The 17,331-nt window shown below is 38.3% G+C and overlaps 1 protein-coding gene across 1 annotated transcript in view; it reads left to right on the forward strand.

The window, feature by feature from the left end:
• Window positions 1–17,331, forward strand: part of Rbl1 (RB transcriptional corepressor like 1) — a 60,897-nt gene that overhangs the window by 11,228 nt on the left and 32,338 nt on the right. Inside the window, exons 7-12 of the mRNA XM_041670413.1 lie at window positions 2,388–2,437; window positions 3,381–3,567; window positions 4,336–4,502; window positions 9,193–9,305; window positions 9,460–9,563; window positions 16,804–16,941. Of these exons, the coding sequence (XP_041526347.1) occupies window positions 2,388–2,437; window positions 3,381–3,567; window positions 4,336–4,502; window positions 9,193–9,305; window positions 9,460–9,563; window positions 16,804–16,941 (759 nt within the window). The remainder of the gene's footprint in view (window positions 1–2,387; window positions 2,438–3,380; window positions 3,568–4,335; window positions 4,503–9,192; window positions 9,306–9,459; window positions 9,564–16,803; window positions 16,942–17,331) is intronic.

Consider the following 17,331-nt stretch of genomic DNA (forward strand, 5'->3'; position numbering starts at 1 on the left):
CTCTGATCTTCAGGCAAGCTTTATTTCTTAAAACACAAACAAAATATCACTACAGGTATGTTAAACATTTCCAGAAAAGTAAACTTTTAAAGAATATGTTGTGCAGACATAGTATACCTTAGTACAGTGGCCCAAATCCCATTTTGTCTATATTTGCCACTATTGTCTTGGCATAATTATTGTAACAATTTATCCCATTCCAGAAGCAAACCCATCATCCAAACCATTATGATTTTGAAACTACTTGGAGGCTAGTCAGATTCTGGATTGCATGATTGGACAGGATAATAGTTCAGCTCTAAGGCCAGAGATATTTTGTTTGACTTGTAGGATGATACTTACTTTTATCTTTTTCAATTTATTATTTAAGTAACATGACCTTTTATATAAAAAGCTTTTAAAAACAAGAAGCTATGACAATTCAGGGTTGGAATTTTTGTTTTGTTTTGTTTTGCTTTTGTTTTTGGAGAAAGAGTTTCTCTGTGTAACTGGCCTGACTGTCCTGGAACTCTCTCTGTAGACCTAACTGGCCTTGAACTCACAGAGTTCTGCCTGCCTCTGCTTCCAAATGCCGGGATTAAAGACATTCACTACCATGTCAGCTAAGGGTTGGAATTTCTACACGGTAGACTATTACCAAGCTAAATGATGACTGTCACTTTTAGGATGGCAAATGTACCTTCAGCTTTTTCTGCTCATGTATGATAGACCTTTGCTCTTGATGGCATTTCCCTTTGTTACCTAACATAATGACAACCTAAGTCTAGTAAGGCAGATGGAATTACTGGCAACTGTGATTTTCCTTTCTCACCGGTAATAGGAATCAAGGCCTTCCTCTCTTTCAATTTGTGGTACTGAAGATCACATCCAAGGCCTTATAAATGCTAGCCAATGAGCTAACTACCCAGCCACAACCCCTTTAATTTTCTTTTAATCTTTATTGTTTGTTTCTTTTGAGAGAGGGTCTCATGTAATTTAAGCTAGCCTCAAACTCAAACCAAGGGTAATCTTAAACTGCTGATACTTTTCCCTCTACATGCTCACGTTCTGGGATTGCAAGCATGCCTCTCCTTTTAAACTTTTTGCTTACTGAAGCATGTAGTAGTAATTTTAATTTTCCTTCTCATAGACTAATATTTAATAATGGGTCTCTTTCACTAGAATTACTGGTGAAATCGCTTGTTAAAAATACTCTTTTGGGCTGAAGAGATGGCTCAGAGGTTAAGAGTCTTCCAGAGGTCTTGAGTTCAATTCCCAGCAATCACATGGTGGCTCACAACAATTTAAAATGGATCTGGTACCCTTCTGGCCTTCAGGCATACTTGCAGTCTGAACACTATATGCATTATAATATCCTTTAAAAAAGTGCTTTCTCAGTGTAGAGAGTAAATGTCAGTGGAATGCTTAGCTACAAAAGGAACATCTGTTTCACATCCCCTCCCAAGTCTCAGAGATCATTTGGAAGTGGTCAGAACCACTCCACTCCATGAGTTCACAGGAGCTGTGGTTGTCTACACAGCATCAGTTCAGTCAGCATTCCTGTATGGAGTGGGCGGGCAGGAACTGTGGTTGGTTGATAGCTTGAGGGCAGGGAGAGTCTGTGCTCTTTAATGGTCTGGCACATGATAGGTTAGCCACACTCCAGTGGATGACTCTACTCCCAGTTTTATGGGCAGTACAAGTTGGAGTCAATATGTTATTTGAAAAAGTGGGGGAGGTAGGAGTAGATTTGGGAGGAATTAGTAGTGAGTAAGTATGGTCAAAATATATTGTATGCAATTCTTTAAAAATTAATGAAAATATTTTTAAAATTTGGAAAGAACTGTCATAGGCTAACCTTGCAGTGTTTTGAAAATTTGCTCTTAGGGTTGTGATCACTGGCATAGCGCTCACTTTGCACGAGTGAGGTTCTGAGTTCAATATCCAACACCAATTAAAACAAAAACCTTTGATTTTTCTTATTTGGGAGGATGGTGCTAGAGGACAAAATACAAAAACAAACAAAAAACAACAAAAAAGCCCAAAAAACAAAACTGACTTTGAATCTGTTTTAATGTTCTATGATTGTTTTAGTCTAAATGTCCTTTTAAAAATATTTATTTAATTTTGTGTGTGAGTATGATTGAGTGTCTCTGTTTATCACATTTGTGTAGGATCCCCTAGAACTGGAATTATAGATGATTGTGAACCACCATGTGGGTGCTAGGGACTAAATCCAGAATCTGTGCAACAGTAGCCAGTGCTGCTAACTGCTAAGACATGTCTCGAGCCCTTGCTCTGAAACCTTTAATAATTCTTTTTTTGTGTATTATACATATGTGAAATGTTACTGAAATCTCATTTTTGTGTTTGTTGATATTCCCTATTTTTTTTTTTTTTTTGGCCAGATTTTAAAAGGTGAATGTCTCTTGGACCTTACCAGTTTTACTGATAATAGGTAAGTATTTAAAGATGAGTGTGCTGGCACACACCTGTATGTAATCTCGGTACCAGGGACTTGGTGGCAGGAGGATTAGAAATTCAAGGCCAACCTTAGCTGTGTAGTGAGTTTGAGACCAGCCTAGGCTACATGAGATCTTACAAACAATAGATAAATATCTAATACAAATAGTGCCTGTCATGACACAGACTAGCAATAATGAATTGTTGAAATTTGTTAAATGAAACATTAAATAACAAGATAACTTCTTCAAATTCAAAAGTCTCACTTTTTTAAAAGTATTTATTTATTTATTTATTATGTGTACAATATTCTGTCTGTGTGTATGTCTGCAGGCCAGAAGAGGGCGCCAGACATCATTACAGATGGTTGTGAGCTACCATGTAGTTGCCGGGAATTGAACTCAGGACCTTTGGAAGAGCAGGCAGTGCTCTTAACCACTGAGCCATCTCTCCAGCCCCAAAAGTCTCGCTTTAATGGCGTTGAATGGAAATGTCACTAAGCGCTGTTGGCTGAATATATTTAAAAAACATTGACATTTGAAACAACTGCACTCCCCTGAGAATTCAGAAATTCACCCAGTGACATGTGTGTTTGATTTTATATTCTTCCAAATAATACACATTAGCAATTGAGAATGCTCTTATTTCAGAGCCATTTGATTTCCTCAGGGATCAGATGTGCCTTTCTTTTCTTGAATTAGCTTCACAGTTTTAGATTAAGTATATGGTCTCCTTTCACTCGCAATTCAAGATAAGTTAGTGCTGTGACCGGCATGGATATTCATAATCAGGTAGGGACCTCTGATATTAGATAAGCAAAGGCAATAAAAATGCAGTCATCACTTTCCTGAGCTGTAGGCTGGATCTGTCTTCATCTGAGATGGATCTGTCATATGACTCAGTTTTATTCTGGTAGCTCAAAACAATTCTCTTTGCAGCAAAGCAGTGAACAAGGAGTACGAGGAGTATGTTCTAACTGTGGGTGACTTTGATGAGAGGATCTTTTTGGGAGCAGATGCTGAGGAGGAAATTGGAACACCTCGAAAGTTCACCGCTGACACCCCATTTGGGAAACTGACATCAGAGGCCAATGTGGAATACAACCTTCAACAACATTTTGAAAAAGTAATATAACCTAGCGTGGCCTCAGTTCTGAATGATGCTTGTCTTTTCTTTGTGTGATTCTACTAACAGCAGAGGCATCTTTCAAGTTAAATATTGAGTTTCTGCTACTAATTCATATTTCCCATGAAAGCTCTGAAAGGTAATTTTTAAACTATAGAACTTACTCTTCCTATTAGTCATGATTTATATACATTTTCCAAGCATGCCTGGGTTTGTCATTATATGGTTTTTGATGTAAAATTTACACTTAATTACCAGTCTCTTTGCCTCAGCTTAGCCTGTTTATGTTGTTTCAGAATTGTAGTTTTACTTCCCTTCACTTGACACAAACTGCTTTTCTCTGACTTCTGCTGTGTAACTGTAGTGGAATGTTGAGGGCCAAGGCTTAATTCCATGTTTATGTGTGAGATTTATTAGAGGATAGAGGCTAATGGAAAATTCACTCCTGCAGAGTGGGAAGCTACTTTCCAACTCTTTTATTAGCTTCATTAGCACAGACAAGTTTTACTATCTGTGTCTACTTCCTCATGTATAAAATTAAAATAGATATGCGTCATATTTCAGACATGAGACTACAAATAGAAAGTGTGATTCTATTGTCCAATGTCATTAGCATAATATTGATGGACATCCGATGGCTGACCTGAAAAGGACGAAAAGTGTTAAGCAATGCACCTGTGAATGTGGGTAGAAGATGGGACACACTGCATTGGACGTAAGGTCAAAGGGAGTCTCTCGTTAATTTCACACATTTTCCTTTTCTGACAGAAACAGTCATTTGCGCCTTCTACCCCACTTACCGGACGGCGGTATTTACAAGAAAAAGAGGCAGTCACCACTCCTGTTGCTTCAGCTACTCAAAGTGTAAGCCGCTTACAGAGTATTGTGACTGGACTAAAAAATGCACCAAGTGAGCAACTTCTGAATATTTTTGAGTAAGTATAATGTCGTTTTCCTAAATGTTTTGTTAAAATTAGAGTCTTTGTGCAATTATGTTTTTAATATAGTCAGAATTTTTGAGATTGGGAGTGCATGTGAATTTTACTACATCAATTCTATCATAAAATGGGTTCATGTCTAGACAGAAACACCTACTGAAAATTTTGACATTTCACAAAATAATAGACTTTCAAGTGTATTTGAAGTTTGTTGAGTGTTGACCTTCCACTCCTGTAAGTATTTGAGTTATTTGTGTTTTTTCTTTTTAGTTGACTTTAAAAAAAATTTTAATGTTTTTGCATTCATTTATATATTCATGGGTGTAGGGTTAAGAATACCATGGCATGGTTGTAGAATCCAGAGAACAATTTGTGGGAGTCAGTTCTCTCCTTCCACCATTCGGATTATGGATATTAAATTCAGGTTGTTAGGCTTAGCGGCAAGTGCCCTTACCCACTAAGCCATTTCACTGGTCCCCAAGTTCACTTTAAATGAGTTCAACTTGAGTGGCTATTTAAGGTGAGACTGCTTTCCCACTAGGGAGAGTATATAATTTTATGGAATTGTTTTTTAAGATATGTATTTCTTCATAAAAATGAAGCCAAATCAGAGACCATTCTTTCCTGATTCCTAATGAAATGAGAGAGTAATGAGAATCAGAAAAGTAATGATCAGCAGCTGCCTTTTTGGACAGAGAGCTAACTTCATGTTATAGACTTCCCAATCAGTGGGCAGGAAAAGAAGTAGATGATTCTCATATGGCCATCCCCAAGAAGTGGTGCTGGGAAAGGGATATGTTTAATAAAGTTGTAATTGTATGAATTGGTATTCTACACTTGGCTCTTTCCTTGAGGCATAGTAATCATGAGTTCAAGGCCAGGCTAGGTTATGTGAGACCTTATCTCAAAAATAAGCAAGCAGAAGTAGGGATAGAGTTGACAGCATCTCTAGTCCCAGGCTACTGTTGCTGTCTTCTGAGAATTAGTCCTCTCAAATAACTTAGGCTGCACCTGACCCTGCACCTCAGTACTTCTCTTTTTTTTGATGATTGATGAGGAAGGAGAGCTCTTGCTCGTTATGTGAGCCCTGAACAATTTTAAAAGTTAACTTACAGGGGCTGGGGAGGTAACTCAGTTGGTAAAGTGCTGAGGCCCTAAGTTTGATCCCCAGAACCCATATAAAGAAGTTGAAAGTGGTGACTTCCCTTTGTAAATCAGAGCACCAAGGAGGCAGAAGCAGAGGATCCTTGAGGCTCACTGGCTAGCCAACCTAGCCACATCTGAGAACCCAGGCTAGTGAGAGAACCTATCTGAAACAAAGTAAGTGGTCAGCTCCTGAGGATTGGTGTCCAAGATTGACCTCTGATGCCCTCACACAAGTGCATAGGTGTACATAGACACTAGAAAAGGGGAGAAAATAATGCTCCAAAGTTGTCAGTTTTTACTGGTGCTGAAGGTATATTTTGTAATCATTGATGATCACAGAAATGGTAAAATTATACTAAACCTCACAGAAAGAGTAAGTATAGAGTGACTGCCTGAGGTGTGATGTGAGGTGCGCTGTGTAGCTCAGAGCCCTAGAGCAATAACGGATGATCTGCTCCTTCCCATCAATTTGACTTCACTGTGTTGACAACAAGGTCAGCAGGCATGATAGGGCCTAGCGTGGGCAACCTTGAAAATGCAGGATATAAGGACGCGGAAATGAAAATCCTGGGATTAACTCTTTAGGAATGTGAAATATACACTTAAATAAAATATCTCAATGGAAAAGGGAGGGAGGAGCTGGGAGTGGTGCTGTAATCCCAGCACTTAGGAGGTGGAGGCAGGTAGGTAGGGGTTCAGTGTCATCCTCTTTGGCTACATACTGAAATTAAGACCAACTTTAAAAAAGAAGGAAGAAGAGGAGGAGGAAAAAAAATTAAAATTTATGTCTAACCTCAGAGGACCCCAGATAACCAAAAGAAACTTGAAAAAAAAAAAGAATAAAGATGAAGGCCTCACACTTTATTTAAAAATAGTACAAAGTTTGAATAATCAAAATAGCATGATATTCAGCCAGACATATATAAACCGGAGAAACAAAATGGAGAGAAATAAACTCTCATACACACACACACACACACACACACACACACACACACGTATATGTGGTCAAGTAGTCTTTGATAGTGGTGCCAAGACCATGCAATGGGTTACAAATAGAAAGATGTTGGTAAAACAAAATATTCCTATGCAGAAGAATGAAGACATTATACAATATTAAAAATTAACTCAGGGCTCAGAAGGACTAATTCATATCTTTTATTTTTTACTGCTAAACCAAACTTGATGACCTGATGTCCAGGACCCACATGGTGGGAGGAGAGAGCTGACTCCTGGATGTCTTCTGCCCTCCACATGTGTCCTGTGATACACAAGTGCCCTCTCCTACATTTACACAAAACAAATAGAATACAGAATAATGAATACTCCTGGGACAGAGAGATGGGTCAGCAGTCAGTAGCACTTGTTGCTTTTGCAGAAATCCCGGGTTTGATTCCCAGCACCTTCATCAGACTGAGACCCTCTTTGGCCTCTGTGGGCCCTGCATGCGTTTGGTGCACAAGCAGACACCAAATGTGCACTACCATACCCAGCAAAATAACATAATTAAAAATGCTTAAGCAGGGTAGTAAAGCAGCTCAGCAAGTACCTGGTAAGTTTAGTCCCCAAGACTTACATAGTGTATAGAACCAACTCCCTCAGGGTTCCTTCTGACCTACACACATGTGCCATGACCTATATCCCCCTTCATCCATACAAAATTAATAAATTTATAAGTTTTTAAATGTTTAAAGCACTACATTGTTTTTCCAGAGAGACACATAGCAAATATGAAAGAGTACTGAGCATTACTAACTAAAGAAGTGCAAATAACTCACAGTGAGCAGTCACTTCTGTCCATCAAGATTGCCAAATCTTTCACTCTATCCCCCAAATCAAAAGATAGAATCTATAGTGGTGTAGTATTTGTTTTGATAAATACAACTTGCCTGAAGATCAGAATTCAAAGCAACCACACTGGTCAGCCATACAGTCCAGGCAGTGGTGGCACACATCTTTAATCCCAGCAGCCACACTAGTTAGTCATAGAGACTGGGTAGTGGTGGTGACTCCTTTAATCCCAGCACTAGAGAGGAATATAAAATGGGAGGAGACAGGTCTCATGCTCAGTCTCAATCTGAGGATTCGTGGAGACAGGATTGCCCATTTCAGTCTGAGGTAGAGGTAAGAGCTAGTGACAGGCTGCTTTGCTTTTCTCATTTTTGGCTTGAACTCCAATATCTGTCTCTGGGTTTTTATTATTCGTGCTATAAGAATCATTAGTGTTAGTAAGAACAGGAAGAAATTAGGATCCTTAGACATTATTTTTGAGGATTGAAAAAAGGAGCAATCATAGTGGAAACTGATACAGTGTTTCCTCAGAATAGTAAAAATTAGGCTGGTGAGGTGGGTAAAAGTGTTTGTTGTACAGTCCTAACAGCCTGAATTTGATGCCTGGCACCCATGGTGGAAAGAGAGCCAAGTCTCCAAGTTGTCCTCAGATGTCCACATGTAGACCATTGCACAGTAATATTTATAAGGAATAAAAGTTGGCCAGACAGTGTTGATGGTGCATGCCCCTAATCCCAGCACTTGTGGGGCAGAGACAGGCAGATCTCTGTGAGTTCAAGGCCAGCCTGGTCTATAAAGCAAGTTCCAGGATAGCCAGAACTGTTAGACAGAGAAACCCCATCTCAAAAAATCAACCCCCTCAAAAAAGAATAAAAGTTGATTATCATATGACTTGGTTAATACCATTTCTGGAAAATGTATTCAAAGCATTGAAAACAGGATCTTTTGTTGTTACATGGTTTTTGCTGTTGTTACTGAGACAGGGTATCACTATACAGCCCTGGCTGGCCTGAAACTCGCACAGATCTGCCTGCCTCTGCTTCTCATGTGCTGAAAATAGGATTTAGAGGGATATAAGGGATGTTTATATATTGTATTCTCTGCAACATTATTCACAGTCATCAAATTCTGGAAGCAAAATGCCTATAGGTGAACAAATCAAAGAAAACAGTATTTGTAGACATAGAATAAGGTATCATTTAGCCTCTAAAAGGAAGGAAGGTCAGTCGTATACCATAGCATCTTGGCCTTGAATATACTAAATAAAACAAGCCAGCCACAAAGACATATCTCTACTTGCATTTATGTAACATATATAAGGGAATCAAACTTTAAAAATTTATATGTAATTTTTTATATATGAAATTTTACTACTTTTATTTTATTATAGAAATTTATTGGGACTACATATCTTTGTGTATTACTTGCTTTATATATATAAAGCTTTATTTAAATTTATAGGCTCACAACTGATAATAGTACCCACTAAAAACTATTAGTTTTTAGGTTTTTAGTTTTGTTTGTTCTTTAGCTGGGTAACCCAGGCTGATCTTGAACTCACGGTCTTCATGATTTTGTATCCCAGTGCTAAGCTCACCAGACTCTGTATGTGTGTGTGCGTGCGTGTGTGTTCACAATGGTCTTGGGTGTGCTAGGCAAACAGTCTTAGCACTGAGCTACATCCCAGTTTTGAGCAATGTTGGTAATCTGTGCTTTTTCCTAGTAAGTGGACTCCTCTTGTATTTTATAGATCTTGTATGCGGAATCCTATGGAAAACATTACGAGAATAGTGAAAGGAATAGGAGAGACTTTCTGCCAACACTATACTCAGTCCACAGATAAACAGCCAGGATCTCACATAGGTAAGAAGAGACATTTAAAAGTGCACAGTATTAAGTTTGGAGAATGCCCCCCATAGTAGAACTCTTTCCTTTACAGTTAAAGTAGCAATTTAAGTTTTTCTCTTTAGTCGTCATCACAGTTTCAATAGCATGTGCTTTCCTTTACTTCCCATAGACTTTGCTGTAAACAGACTAAAACTGGCAGAAATTTTGTATTATAAAATATTAGAGACTATAATGGTCCAGGAAACACGAAGACTTCATGGAATGGACATGTCAGTAAGTAAATCTACCCTCTAGTCAACAGCAAGGCCTCAGAGCCCTACCAGGGAAGTAATAGTTTGTTTTTTTTTTTCTTTTGAAGCAAATTAGAATTTTTATTCTATGTAATATAGACAATATGCACAGATTTGGTACATAATTCTTAGTTTTTGCTTTAGGAAAAAGATAATGAGAAAGGTGTACAAATCTCTTTCTTCCTACTAAGAAAAGCTGTCATGATGCCAACAGTCACTTGTGTACAACCATCAACTCTACACTTGACTTATGCCTAGGAACTAGACTTCTAAAGAGTGTGGAAAAATCAGTGATGTCACAGCTCTGCGACAGCTGTGAAAACGGTTCTGGCCCCAGAACACAAGGGTGCACACTCACACATAACTGTCATGGGTATAAAAGCTTCACACACCCACAGTAACTGTCATCAGCATAAAAGCCTCTCACACTGTCTGCCTCCATCATGGGCAGAATGATCACCATCACATCTGCATGGACAGTGTCCTCTCCAGTTTGTAAGCAAAAGATGGAAATTCCCACTGTCTGTCAGGGCTTGAGAATATCATAGAAATGTATTCAACTAGCAGAAGTTCATGAGCTACAGAGAAAGGAATTTAATATTAAATGTTAACCAACTTTATGCTTTCTGATTTGACGACAACTTGAGGCATTGAGACGTATTGGTTTCCTGTGCCTAATCACAAAGACAACCCTGTCTTCGTTCTTAATTCTCAGTGATATCACTTGATAGCTTCACACTATGACTGATGAGATCTCTTTGTCCAACTCTAGCCATTTGCTCTTCCCAAGACGTCATTTCATTATCATAATGAATTCTGTCATCTTCAGCAAGCTGAATCTATGCCTGTTTTTGTGCACTAAGCAGGCTTTTCCAAGCCTGTGTATAGTCCTCAATTTTCCCTGAGCGGGTTCATCTTTGGCCTCTGGGAAGTTTTCACATAGTAAATCTGCTGATTGAGGTCTTTTTGGTTTTCCAAGCAAAATTAATTCTCTCCTTTTTAATAATGCTTTCTTTTTAAAATGTTTTTGCCTGATTTCTTTCTAAGAAGACATCAACTGACTTGGAGTTAACTGTTATTTAAACTTCTCACAGCTAACTCCATTCTGCCTTAAAATTAGCTTAATATACTCTTTTTTTTTTTCTTTTCATCTTAATACAGTAGTTCCCTCCACAGGGCCAGTTTGTCTAACCAGTTCTGAAAGTTTCACGTCTGGGTGTTTAGCTTTAAGTCTGGGTTAAGTTCTGTAGAAAATCGAGGATATGAACTCAGAGGTTTTTTGGATAATTACCCAAGTTGAGTGAAAAATCTTTAGGAATACCAACAAAGTTGAGCAGCAAGCCTATGTGGACCCATGCCCTCAAACATCTCTGCCCGCAAGTGCCCAAGTGCCCTCAGCACCCCCTAGAGGCCCTGGAGCAGTGCCATCGCTTGCTAGCCCAGTGCTGCCCTCAGTGTCAACATGGTACCTGCACACAGCATTGCAGCCTGCATGCTCACCATGGGAGGTTTGTTGTCGGAAGCAGTGTTTCTACAGGCTCTGTAGGCCATTATGGGGAATCAGCAGTTTATGATAGACTTGAACAAGATGGTTTTATTTTTAATTTCTACTGCTGATTTTGACACACCATACATCTTTTTTTTTTTTTTTTTTGGTTTTTCGAGACAGGGTTTCTCTGTGGTTTTGGAGCCTGTCCTGGAACTAGCTCTTGTAGACCAGGCTGGTCTCGAACTCACAGAGATCCGCCTGCCTCTGCCTCCCGAGTGCTGGGATTAAAGGCGTGCGCCACCACCGCCCGGCCACACCATACATCTTGAGGTACAAAGGTGAAATACGAAAACATCATCTTTGGTATACCATCAGTGTTCTTTTCCTATAAGTGATCTTTCTATGTTCTCCATTCCAAGTTACTGTTGATAAGCACTCTGACCTCAAAATATTGAGTTAACAATTATTTATTTGTTCATAACTCAAAGTTTCTTAAATTGTAAAATAGTATTTGTTTATCTTTTTTTTTAAAAAAAAAGTTTCCTTTGAACGTTTGACCAAATCTAATCACTTCAAGGTATTTTAAGAGTGTTTTCTTTCTGTTTTGTTCTATACATTTACTATGTACTTAGGTTTGTATTTAGTTTCGGGGTGGGGTGGGGGTAGTGACATGTCTCTAACTATAGCTTGCATGAGTCAGCATGCTCTCTCTCTGCCATATAGGTCCTGTGGATCAAACTCAGGTTGTTAGGCTTGGCATCAAGTGCTTTTATCTGATCCATCTCTCTAACCCCTAAAAGAAAATTTCTACAAAGTTAAACCTATCATAAAATGGTTCAGTTTTCGCCTCTTTTCCTCTGTTCCCTCTACAGCCACCGCTCTTGAGAATTTCTTGTCCCAGTAGAAACAGGTAGATATGTACGGATGCTGTGTAACTATTACAAAACAATTCTTCAGTTTTCATCCTGAAATTTTTATCTTATTTCTTTAGTATTGGTTCTTTTTCTAGAATTTCATACATTTGTCTCTTATGAATTAGACTGACATATTAATGGAACTCCTGAGGAAGAAGTAAAATTTTTACTTTTATTTTGAAGTAGTTATAAATTCTTAGAAAGTTGCAAAAGTAATAGATAATTTTCATACAGGGATTACAGTTTAAGTAGCATGGTATCAAAACCAAGAAACTGATAGTGAAATACTGTGCCTACCCTTCTTCAGGTGTATCATGTGTGGGTTATGTAACCACAAAAAATAAAAGACAGTCGTCCTCCTTTTGGGAGGAAGGAGTTTTCAGATAGCTCCTAATATTATATTTATATATCTCAGAATAGATATATCTGATATATCTATTAGATATATATACACACACATGCACATACACATGGATACACATATATAGTGTGTGTATGTAATATTGGATATTATATATATGGTGATAATTTTTTTGCTTGCTTTTTGGGTTTTGAAGTAATTATCATTTATTAAGCATATATTTACCCACATATGCATACATGTTGTAGCATATATATGGAGGTTATAAGGCAGTTTTAGGTTTTCTCCTTCCATCTTGGTATATCCCAGAGATTGAACTCATGTCTTCAAGTTTCGTGAAAAGAACCCTTGATGCCAAGTCTTCTCACCAGCCTACTTTTGTTTTGTTTGGCTACAATCTTTCTGCTCTGCTTCCCATATGTTGGGATGATAGGTGTGTCTGCATGCCTGGATGATAAAGTTTAATTTATATAAACACAGTGAGAGAGTAACCTAATAATTGTTACTAATAATAGGTAAAACAAGGTGTTATAATGAAAGTTATGTGACTATTATCTGTCTGTCTCTCTCTCAAGTACCTTATGTTACTTTTATTCTTTCACCTAGGCAAAGCACTTTGTGGTTATTCTTATCATACTCAAATTGCTATGGTCTCTACTCTTGTACTTTAAGGTCATTATTAAGTAAAATTAGGGTTTTGTAAACATAAGCACCGAGATACACATCATGATCACTACGACTAAATGACTGATAAACAGATAGTTTATACAGTGTGCATATATTAGACAAAGTGATGATTTTTTTTAAATATTTATTTATTTATTTATTATGTATACAATATTCTGTCTGTGTGTATGTCTGCAGGCCAGAAGAGGTCACCAGACCTCATTACAGATGGTTGTGAGCCACCATGTGGTTGCCGGGAATTGAACTCAGGACCTTTGGAAGAGCAGGCAATGCTCTTAACCACTGAGCCACCTCTCCAGCCCCCGACAAAGTGATGATTAACATCCACAGCAAGATAAAGTGAGGCAGTATGGTGTTTTATTATACTGCTCAGGATAGCACACAATTTAAAACTTAAGAATTATTATCTGTGATTTTCCATTTAAGATTTTTGAATCAAGACTGACCTTGGGCAAATGAAAGAAACCTTAGAAAGCAAAACCACAGACAATGGTATCTATCACATAGAACTCTCTGTTAGAAAGGCCTTCATGCTTCCTCTGTAGCATGCTACACTCAGCCACTGTTTAGCCTTCTTACAGTTTTATAGCACATCGTATGAACCTGCCTCTTTTAATTCATTGATACTATGTTTGTAGCCTCAGACAGAGTTTATCTTGGTAAATGTTCTGTAGAAAATGTGTATTCTGCTGTTGTGTGGAATGCTCTGTTATTTCTGTTATTGTCCATGACATTGCTGAGTTTCTTTCCTTCCTGATTTTCTGCTTGCTTCTGTCAGTTGGGCTACAACACTACACTCCTAATGTGCCCTTTTATGAGTTTTACATCATTCACTGGGCATTCCTACAGAGCTACCCATTTCGTCTAAACTTATGTCTTATGGTTCATTATGTTTGTTTTGTTTGATAATTTTACAATGCTCTGTCTCATGAACTCAAAGCCCTGTACATATGAAGAAAGTGTTCTACCACTGAGCATATACTCCTAAATTTTTTTTTGTTTGTTTTTTTTGTTTTTCGAGACAGGGTTTCTCTGTGGTTTTGGAGCCTGTCCTGGAACTAGCTCTTGTAGACCAGGCTCCAGACTAGTTCCAGGTCTACAGAGCTAGTTCCAGGACAGGCTCCAAAGCCACAGCAAAACCCTGTCTCGAGAAACCAAAAAAAATAAAAAAATTAAAAAAAATTTTATTCTCTATGGTTAACTACATTTCTTTGATGTTTTCTTCTGTTGCTCAACATGTCTCCCAAATGTTTCTATGTGTTTTGTTCTGTAGTTCAAGGGGAGCTTTTCTGTTGAAGGTGCTGCGGGCTGCGTTCCTGCCGCCAGCTCCCAGCCGCCTGGCTAGCTTATGCCCTGAAATGACAACACACAAACTGCATTCATATAAACACTGCTTAGCCCATTTCTATTAATGTGTGTAGCACCAAGGTGCACTTGCCGGGAAGATTCTAGCCTACATCCATCCTGGGTCAGAGTTTTATCGCTTCTGCCCTGGCGATGAGAGCTATCGAGTCTGAGCTCACTTCCTCTTCCTCCCAGCATTCTGTTCTGTTTACTCCGCCTACCTAATTTTCTGTCTTGTCTGGGCCAAGGCAGTTTCTTTATTTAACCAATGACCTTCCTCCATCAGTTTTCTGCAAACGCTGGGTAACTCTGGATTATCCACTTACATGTATTATCCAAATGAATAAGGCATTAAAAAGGTAATAAACTGAGGGTAAAGTCCAGTGGTTTTCTGTTCTAATCTCTTACCTGGTTGTTGGTGATATAGAGCAAGACAAGGAAGGGAAACTGTCCAGTTTACAGACTTTCACCTCTTCTTAAGTACCTGTGAGTCTTGTTCATTTTCTCTAGAGAACAGTTTTCTATCATTTGACCCCTCAAATACTGATTGTGTATAGCTTCCCACACTCTGCAGACTTTCAAATTGCCACTCTGTGTCAGTCCTTGCCTTATTCCTACTTTGCATTGTGCCTATGCCTTCAGTTGCTGGTTCCTTCAGATTTCATATATCAAGTCCTTTTAAGTGTCTGTCAACAGACCCTCAGGTATATTTGAATATCTTTCTGCTGCTGAGTCATTTATCATCCTTTCTCCACTTGGTTTTGTCTATTGTGACTTATGGTTTGTAGTTACAGATTACTTATCCTAGATGGGGTTCCCATTCTTTTATTCTTTTGTTGATCTGTGCTGATTTTTGATAAAAGAAGGACAACAGACAGATTTTAAGAAAGTAATTTTGGAGTCCAGTAAGATGATTCAGTGGGTAAAAAGCACTTACTGTGAAAGCTGACAACCTTAGTTTGGTCCCCAAAGCACACATAAAATACCTCCAAATGGGTACAGTTGTGTGCATACACACAAACACATGCTCAAGTAAAATAAATGAATGTAAATTTTAAAAATATTGTGTATATGATATATGTACAGACATGTGCATTTCATGGTGCAAGTTTGGAGGTCAGAGGAAAACTTTATGGACTCAGTTTTTTCCTTCCAACTTTATGTGGACTTCAGAGATCAAACTCAGGTTGTCAGACTTGCATAGCAGGTACCTGCACCCACTGAACTGCTGTGCTGGCTCAAATAGCCATTTTTAAAAAATATGTTTTGTGTGTGTGTGTGTGTGTATGTGTGCACATGACATGGTGTGAATGTGGAGTTGAGGTGTCAGTTTCACTCTTACTGTATGGGGCCCAGGGTTCAAACTCAGGTTGTCAAGCTTGGTTGTCAGGCAACTTTACCCACTGAGCCATCTCTCCTCTGACCCCCAAATAACTATTTTTAAGAACTGAAAACATAGCCAGACTGTGGTGGTGCATGCCTTTAATCCCAGAACTCAGGAGCCAGAAGCAGGTGAATCTCTATGAGTTTAAAGCCAGCCTGGTCTACAGAGCAAGTTCTATGATAGCCAGGGGTACACAGAGAAACCTTGTCTCAAAAAACCAAAAAGGGAAAATAATAACCCTGAAAACATGTTAGATCTTATACTCAGTATTAGATCATCTTATATTCAGTAGTGAGAGAAGTTTTTGACTTCCCAGTGAAATATTTTTCTCTGAACTTGTAGCAGTTGCATTATTTTATTTTAGTATTAGTACCTTCTATTTTAGTATTAACATTTATGCTGACAAAATAATTAAATTTTGGGCTGGGCAGCGGTGGTGCACGCCTTTAATCCCAGAACTCGGGAGCAGAGACAGGTGGATCTCTTTGAGTTCAAGGCCAGCCTGGTCTACAAGAGCTAGTTCCAGGACAGGAACCAAAAGCTATGGAGAAACCCTGTCTCGAAAAATTTAAAAAAAAAATTAAATTTTCATATTTTTAATAATTAAAGAAAAGAAAGCCAATCCTAAGTTTTTCTCTCAATGGGAATATTACCTATTTTATTTGTTAACATTTCAATGAAGATTTTTATGTGCACCTCATTTAAATTCAAAATCTACAGTAAGCAAGATTAAATGTAATTGGAAAAGTTTACCAGCTTGAGAACGAAATATATGTGTATGTACTATATATGTGATACATACATATGTATATAACATATATCCTATTTAGATATCCTCATTATCCTGTTATCTCTGGTAATTTAACATTTTTACAGATTATTTTGTCTGTTTTTTATAGTCCGTTCTCCCTCCCCACCTGCCTAGATTAGTTTTTATTGAGTCTTGAATACAAATCTCCCAACTACTAGTTTATAGTTTTCTCTAGAAAGACCAGGGCTGAAATTACTGAGAAATGCTAAACTCTGATCTCTTTCTTCCCCAAGGTTCTTTTAGAGCAAGATATATTTCATAGATCCTTGATGGCTTGTTGTTTGGAAATTGTGCTCTTTGCCTATAGCTCACCTCGTACTTTCCCTTGGATTATTGAAGTTCTTGATTTGCAACCATTTTATTTTTATAAGGTAAGAGGATTGCAAAGTTCCGTTATGGTATGTATATCTCACATAAACACATTTATCTTAATGTTGAAGAAACACAATTGCAGTGTGTTGAAATAGGAGCGGCGGGGCTGTGTCCCCGGCACCCGGCCGCCCGCACAGCTAGGTTTACCCGAAATAATTACACGGAAACTGTATTCTTTTAAACACTGGTTGGCCCATTATATCTAGTGTTTTCTCGGCTAACTCTCGCACCTGGACTAGCCCATTTCTAATAGTCTGTGTAACCCACGAGCTGGCTTACCAGGAATGATCTTAACCTGCGTCTGCCTGGAGTGGGAGAATCATGGCGACTCACTGACTCAGCTTCTTTCTCCCAGCATTCTGTTCTGTTTACTCCTCCCACGTATGTTT

Source organism: Microtus oregoni, unplaced genomic scaffold (assembly GCF_018167655.1).
Source record: "Microtus oregoni isolate MIOR12 unplaced genomic scaffold, Mior012 000020F_ref0000438, whole genome shotgun sequence".
Taxonomy (NCBI): Eukaryota; Metazoa; Chordata; class Mammalia; order Rodentia; family Cricetidae; genus Microtus; species Microtus oregoni.